Here is an 8,208-nt window from a genome sequence, read left to right as displayed (position 1 = left end):
GTCAACCCGAACGTGAAGCCATCCAGGGAAGAGCATTCTGGGAATCATGTTTTAAGTTATGATGACACACTACAAAACCACCAGAGGCCCCCTAAGATCAATTTCAAAGGGTGGCTTTGGAGGTTCATTTACAGGCCAGTACATCTGTTAAAGTGATGAGGGGGGCATATCTGAAGGTAAGGAGAGGAGGTGAAGGGAGCATTCATTGTGGTCTGCAAGATGTGGCTGTCACAGAGAATAGAAACGCCAGGGAGAGGCTAAGTATGAACTACATGGCCACATATCCAAATGACTATAAATGTGTCCGCAAAAATATCTGACTTTATGTTGGGACAAAAGCCATGTCTCAGAAGTCCTGAAGGATCCTCAGGAGTTGCTGAGTGTCCAGGCTTTCTCTGGATACCCCAACCTGACCCCACTCCATTTCCCTCTGCCCTTCTCCTCTGAGCACCAGGGAGGACAAGAGTAAGGAAGACATGGGAGACAGGAACCCATACCACTAGCAGCTCCTCAAGGGCTGTGGAGAGGAGCCCCTGAATGCCCATTTCACAGCTTCCTTCTTTGGTAGAAGCCAGATTGTTCCCAATGTACCCAAGTGGGATGGAATAATGAGGCCATATTCCGCAAATGTGTAGGTCTGTGTCAAGAAATGTTTCCTCTCTGTGGGGAAGCAGAAGGTGGAATGAGATAATAAAAGCAGGTGGAAGGCAATTCTTTCCAAAGCCCAGGACCTGAAGTGGCCCCACCAGGTGTGGCAGGCCTGAGTTCTGAGTCTGTACCTCAATGGGAACCTTTATTGGTCACGTATGTCCAGGTCTGCTTCTGGTTTTGTATGGACTGTATCAAGCAATAGTGGTCTCCAGAGCTGTGATATTCAATGACTCTCTCCTGTATCCTTTGTGGTCTCCTAAGAATAAAGGGAGATGGGCCAGGCTGTGGAAACTATCCAGCGAAGGTTTGTTGAAGATAATGGCTGGCTCCCTCTTAGTGATTTATGAGATCAGCTGCACTCATGAAGCATTGAAACTGATGAACAGGGAGCTGCCACCAAGGTTTCTGTACCCCAAAGAGTGGCAGCACCTCACCATGTTCACCCTCCTCATACTCATGGGCTGTGTAGATGTCATGAGCAAGAACATGCTCCCTCAGAGGTGTGTGGCCCTAGAAAAAGGTGCCCTGGTCCTGTCTTTTTATGAGCTCCTGCTACTGATGGTGTCACATGTTAAGGAGTCATCGGGGATTGAGCTGCAAGTTCATTATCTGCTCATCTTGGTGGTGTTCCTGCTGTTGCTGGTGTTAACTGTAGAACTCTGGGCTCCTGAGATGTTTCAACTCTGGATGATGGAGACTTTGCTGATTCTGATCATGGGCTCCTGGCTGATACAGGCAGGCTTTATTCTGTACAGACCAGTCTCTGGTTACCCTTGGGATGATGATGACATGAATGACCTCATGTTTGTCACCACCTTCTTCTGCTGGCATGTGATGTGTGACGCCTTGTGCCTGTTTGCAATCTATGGCTTCTCTTACTTTTGGCATCATTGTTACTACTCCAGCTTGAAGATGATGGGGTCTAAAAAAGCTCCCTATCACAAGAGCACTCCAGAGCCCCTCTACAGGCTGTTGCAGGAAATAGAGCAGCCAGAGAAGGAAGACCAGGCTCCTCTGCTTGCAAAGAGCTCACCTCGAGACAAAGCCTAGAGTGCCTGGCACATACTTCACCCCATCTCCTCTTCCCCCATGGGTCCTCTCAGCCTCATGTGTGACATCCTTTTTTTGTTCCCCAATAAAGGTAACAGCCATAGAAGACAGCAGTTGGTGTATTTGCTGTCTCTGAGATATCACTGCTGAGATAAGGAGAGTCCTAAGAAAGGGATGTTTATGGAATTTGGGGAGAGGGAGGAAGAGGATCAGGGGAATAAATCAGCATGCAAGCAGAGCCTCAAAAGAAGAGAATGCAATAGAAGGGCTTTGAAGGGAGGAGTCTCTGCAGAGGGCGCATTAGAGTCCCCCAGGTATTCCATCGATGCTGCTTCTCCAGGCACCTGTGACTGCTTTTACCTGAGGGAATAAAGATTTCTGATAATTAAAAACTGGAATCATCCAAGCCTCATCCTGTTTCAGTGGGTATTGTGTGTGCTCACCAATGGGATTTATAATGGATGTACACAGTTTGAAATTATGCCCTTTTTGCCTCTCCCTTCCCCCGCTTACACCCAACTTTTAAGGTTTGGTACATTTCAGAATTTTATGCATAAAGTGACTTTAAAAAATAACTTGAATTTGCACAATTCAAGTTTTAATAGCATTTAAATGCTCAGTACTTTCTCGACTTCATTTTTTATTACTCTGTCGTCAAAGCTTATCTCTTTCACCATTGCCACCCTTGTACATGTAATGTATTGGACACAATCTTTAGGTCTTCACAAATTTGCATCCCTTGCATCTCACAGAAAGTTACATAAAGTCATACCTGGTCACAGTTTTACCATCTGATTAGATATTCAGCATAAACCCCACCTCCACCTCCACCCCTCTGAACATCTCCAAGGCGGCCTTCTCCAAGAACTCTTGAATTCTCAGGCACTTTCATCAAATCCACTTTGTTATTTTCCCCATACATCTGATTCACTTTGTTTTGTTCTGTTTGGGGAAATCATTTCCCTTGGGGAGGTTTTTCCTCACTGACACATGTGTAGGTACAGAGAGGGTAGAAACTTTGCTATATTTGGGTTACAAAATGTCCTAAAGTTTATGCCAACTATGAGACATAGCGATGCTTACTTACTAAAGGCTAATTTGTTCCAGAACATCCCCCTGTGCCTTCTAGATATGTTACAGACAGGTCAGAGGGTTCGTGAACCTCTGGGCCACACCAGCAGTCCTAAATCTTGAGTCACTGACTTAGTAACAGACTGACTTTCTTCCTGGCTCTTGGGGATAGTAAAATCTAGTAACCTGTTTCCAAACTGTTTACTATGATTGATTTAAAAAAAAAATCCTCACAACTGTTTCTATTGATTTGCTCTAGTCTCAGAGCTGCCATAAGGCTGGACAGGAGTTCAAACGCAGGTGTGCTAGACCCAAATCTGTGACTGTGTCCTTCAGGCCATAGTGACTTTGACAAGGGAAATGGAGAAGGAAGTAATCCTCAAAATGAAATAAGGAGGGAGGGAGGAAAGGAAGGGTAGGGGGCAGTTCAGCCAGAAGGCCCAGGTGGAGGAAGCAGCACGGTGTATATGCACTGGACACCCCTGAAGGGGGTGCTTATGTTACACTTGCTGTCCCACCCTCACCACGGCCCCTCGCCTCTGGGAATGAGAATGAATCTGGCCTACTCTCAACCTTTGGCTCAGTGTTAGATCTCTGTGTTCAGGTCCAAGTGAGGGCAGAGATCTGTTTGTGACTAAGCCTTCCAGCCATTGCACTTCCCTTTTATTTTCGCTTCCCAGACTCTGATCAACTGCCTTTCTTTGGGGTCCTCCTTTCTCTTCACCTCTCTTACACATTGATGATAGAGGATGAACAAGCACAAATGCTGTTAACCGCCCATTTCCAGGCACTTGAGGTCTCGTTTTGTAAGGATAAACGTCTTATAATCATGCAACAATCCCAACATAATCTCTCTCAAATAGCCACATAAGCAACTGCACTTGTGTATTATTAATTTACCGTATATAAGATGTAACAGAAAAGCCCACCCCTTGGACAGTTAAGAAAAAACTTGCCACTCATGCTTGGGGAACAAGTTTGTAATCCTCACAAAATTCCACCAGAGGGCACTATGTTCCCATAGCCTGGGGACAAGCAATTCGTTCTTCAATCCCAGTACACAAGTCTCCTAAGAACTTGTTTTAAAAGTGGGAGAGGGCCAGGTGCACGGGTCACACCTGTAATCCCAATCACTAGGGAGGCTGAGGCAGGAGGATCCCAAGTTCAAAGGCAGCTTTAGCAATTTAGCAAGGCCCAAAGCAACTTAGTCTTAGTGAGACCCTAATTTAAAATAGAAAATTAAAAAGGCTGGGATGTGTCTCAGTGGTTAAGCACCCCGGGTTCAGTCCCTGGTACCAAAAAAAAAAAAAAAAAAAAGTGAGAGGCAGAAGGAGGGCAGGAAAAGTACAGAAGCAGACTAAATATTGCCCAAGCATCCAAAAAACACCCTAGGGCTATTTCCCATTAAAATTTGGCACACAAAGGTGAAATAAACAGGGACCCAAATCAATTAATGGGGTTAGGGGTGAGGCAGGAAAAACTGGATCCAGTTGAGGATTTCTTTGGGAAAAGTACCAAAGAGCATTCTGACCCAAATAAGTTTTTGATCAGAGTGCCAAATTGTCTAAACATTTTTTTCTTTTTCTCTTTCCACATTTTTTATGGGTGCATTATAGTTGTACTTAATGATGAGATTCGTTGTTACATATTTGTACATGCACAGACAACAATATAATTGGGCTATAATTTCCTAAACTTTTAAAAAGCTTCAATCAATCTAGAGATCTACATATGCATTGAGAATAGGAAACAAAAACGATCTAGGAAAATCCCAGATTCTCAAATGAAACTAAGGAAAGATTATTATATGTGACTAATAATCTCCAAAGATTACTTTACCCTACTGACTTGTGTCCGTCCACCTGTGTGTTTGTGTGTGTGTGTGTGTGTGTGTGTGTGAGTGATGCTGGCAGTGGAAAGCAGGGCCTTGAGCACACTAAGCATGTTCTCTACCACAGAGCTACACTCTAGCCCCTCCAAAGATCCCTTCAAAGAGAACCAGCTACATAGCACCTATTTTCTCATATCTTGGTTATTCACAAAGAAAATGTACACAGAATGGTCACTATACCGAAGTCACTGGGTAAACTGTAATATAAGACTTTGGGGTAAACTGGTCGGTCCCTGTACTCTGTACTTTCTTCAGTGGTTTGGTAGGAATTTCATTATTTTAGAAGTCGTGGCCCAGGAACTCCACCCACAGGCTAAGGACACTGAAAGAAGGGGACCAGAGAAATGTGCTCAAAGGAATGGCACCTTGGAAGTACATTTAGGTTGTGGAATCTGTCCTAACCTGACTTCAGCAAGTTACAAGTTACCTAGGCCTCAGTTTCTCCTCTTTAGGATAAAAAGGCATGAAAATCTAATGCCAGAACTGTATGGCTGTAATTTTCTCTATAAGACTTATTTCCCATGTTGTGAGGTAAGATGAACTTGACTTTTCCCAATTTTCCAAGCAGATTCCTAATAAAGACAAGACTTAGAATAGAGCTCAAACAGACCCAAGCCTTCCATCCTAATGCACAGTGTGGCAAGTGGAGTGTTCCCTAAATTGAAATGATTTCAGTGAGTGTTTGACAAAGACTCAAATCAGGCTTAGGAGACATAGCTGAGGTTCAAATCTCAAATTTCCTTTTCTCAATTGAAGAGTATCAAATAATCAAGATACATAAAGAATAATTCTTGTGCTCAGTGGTTGGTTACTAAATTGAAGTATAATCTGGTCCTTCCTTCTGTAATTGTGGAGAGTGAAGTTTGTAAGGTCACCCACCTATACCTTCTTCCCAAAATATGGTTTAAGAGTAATGCTATTAACTTCCAAAGCTGTTCTTCTTTTTTTGTCTTATTATTTTCTTTTTATTTATTTATTTATTTATATTATTGGTTGTTCAAAACATTACAGAGCTCTTGACATATCATATTTCATACATTAGATTCAAGTGGGTTATGAACTCCCATTTTTACCCCAAATACAGATTGCAGAATCACATCGGTTACACATCCACATTTTTACATAATGCCATATTAGTGACTGTTGTATTCTGCTACCTTTCCTATCCTCAACTATCCCCCCTCCCCTCCCCTCCCATCTTCTCTCTCTACCCCATCTACTGTAATTCATTTCTCTCCTTGTTTATTTTATTATTTTCTTTTAAGATTCAATTATGGGGCTGGGGATGTGGCTCAAGTGGTAGCACGCTCGCCTGGCATGCGTGCGGCCCGGGTTCGATCCTCAGCACCACATACAAACAAAGATGTTGTGTCCGCTGAGAACTAAAAAATAAATATTAAAAAAAAAAATTCTCTCTCTCTCTCTCTCTCTCTCTCTCTTAAAAAAAAAAAAAGATTCAATTATGGTCTATTCTTTTGAAAAGAATTGATGTTGGTTTATTAAACAAGTAAAGAAAAAGTTGACAATTCAGGTCAGATTTTTAAGGTGCCCCCAATCCTGACTTTCAGTTGTGCCCCCTTTTCACTGATTACCTTTGAAACAACAACACAGGCCCTGGAAAAGCCCTCTCAGAGCACTGGATTAAAGGCTTCAGACCTACAAAGTGAGAAGAGTTCTTTTAAGTGAGAAAGAAGTTGTGAGGAGAACTCAAAGGTAAAGCCCACCCAAGACAAGGCCTTCATTTCAGGCAGTAGAGCAACAATGAAGAAATGTGCTTAGTCCTGGGCTATGTCTGCAGATCTGGAATAAAATCTTCTGTAATATTGCTCTCCCACTCCACCCACCCCTGGGACAGAACAACTCAAAGAGAGAGAACCTAGCTTCAAAGCACATGCCCTAAGAACCCCCTTCTCAGCTTTGAAACTGTGCACCCAGAGACTGAAAAGTTCATGAGTCCAAGAATCCTAATGTTCTTTTTATGGAGGGGTAGAAAATGGGGGCGGTGGCAATTTATGGAAGAAGGGGAAGAAAATCAAAGGGCAGCAGATACAGCGGTCAAAGTGGGTGAAACAGGGTGTTCTACTTTTTTACTTCTCTAAAAAGTACAGTCTGGTTTTCTGGGGGTGAACCAACTGAAGAACTTTCTTTTGCTTTTTCTTCTATCGCACACTCTAAAAAATTCCCTGCTCAGTCCTTGGACTTATCTAGGTTCTAATTTGGTTGATTTAAGCAAGTGTGGGACTGACGTAGGAGGCCTCTTGCTCACTCCTGAAAGAGTCAGTGGTCATGTATTATGTTCCTAACTGCCACAAGGCAGGCCCCTGGTCACAGGAAAGGATCAAAGCAAATCCATTTCCATTCTCGGAAAAGCAGCTCAAAGCACATGTTCTCTTGATGATGCCGCTGTCATTTCTGTGTGGTCAACAAACGTTTACTGAACACTCCCTCTGGACACTACTGGGGGATATGGAGATGACAGAGCTGCTCTTGGAGGTTAACATACATAGTAAGGGAAGTAGACACTCAGAAATGCAGAAACGCCACAAGATTAGAAAATTACATTTGTGCCTTCCTGTTCCACTTTCTATTATGTTTTCCATCCCCATCTCAGGTGCTAGTAATGCCACAGAAAGCTCTGGTTTACGCTTTGGCAGTTTGGCATCTGGAGACCAACATCTCGTAAAACAAGAACATCACTTTTCCCTTCCTCTGCTCCCTTCCCAACCAGTTCTGAAGACTTGGTAGAAAGAGTAAGAATGAGAACAGCTCACTTTGTTACCAGGTCTAAGCCCACCTTCCTTAAACCAAAGATGGAGCATTATACTAAATCAGAAAGTTGATTTCAGTCTCCTTAAATGGGAAAAGAAATACTCTAATCCCTTCACATTATTCTGGCCTATCATATATAATGTTTTCCAAACCTTTATTATGTTCCTGGCCCTAATCTCTTTTGTTAATGCTATCACAATTAATCCCTACAATTTATAGGTAGCTATTATTTTCCCATTTCATAGGCAAGAAAACCCAGGCTCTGTGTGGCTAAGTAACTTGGTCAACACAAAGGTGGTAAGAAGTCAAGTTCAGGTTTGAACCTAAGTTTGTCGGATCTGATGCCCTGCCTTTAACTACCATACTATAATGTTTCAACATGTAGTACTAAAATCTAACAAGGAGTTTGCTATGTGAGGTGCCTTACCCATTCCAAAATATATCAGAAACCTGTGTTAGAGATGAATACTGCATCTATCACTTGAAAGTGCTACAGTGTTCCACACACTTAAAAGGAAGGGATGGTGACCAAAGAAGCCAAGTAATGTGTGTGTGGTCACAAGCAACATTTCTTTTTCATATTTGTGGTACAAAACATAACCAGAAGAACAAACATTTTCCCTTCCTTTTCCAAGGGCACTGGAAGGATGAATTCTTGGTCTTTAAACAGAAAATCACAGTCTCAAATGGTGGGGCTCCTGAAACACTAAAGACCAGACATGACAGGTGGATTTCAGCCACTAAAAAAGAAGCCACAATTAATTAATTGGAAAGCA

General features: G+C 42.7%; 1 protein-coding gene across 1 annotated transcript; it reads left to right on the top strand.

The window, feature by feature from the left end:
• Positions 1–783: 783 nt before the first annotated feature.
• Teddm1 (transmembrane epididymal protein 1) lies at positions 784–1,701 on the top strand. Its single transcript, XM_046419568.1, has one exon. The coding sequence runs from the start codon at positions 784–786 to the stop codon at positions 1,699–1,701; it is 918 nt and encodes a 305-aa protein (XP_046275524.1).
• The last annotated feature ends 6,507 nt before the right edge of the window (positions 1,702–8,208 follow it).

Source organism: Marmota monax, unplaced genomic scaffold, assembly GCF_021218885.2.
Source record: "Marmota monax isolate L192 unplaced genomic scaffold, Marmota_monax_Labrador192_F-V1.1 WCK01_AAM20220418_F8-fsc00209, whole genome shotgun sequence".
NCBI lineage: Eukaryota > Metazoa > Chordata > Mammalia > Rodentia > Sciuridae > Marmota > Marmota monax.
The sequence above is the reverse complement of the archived record's forward strand: the minus strand, read 5'-3'. Positions and strand labels throughout refer to the sequence as shown.

Excerpts from the sequence above, each read along its gene's own strand:
- Teddm1 (XM_046419568.1), top strand. The coding sequence starts at position 784 with ATGGGAACCTTTATTGGTCACGTATGTCCAGGTCTGCTTCTGGTTTTG.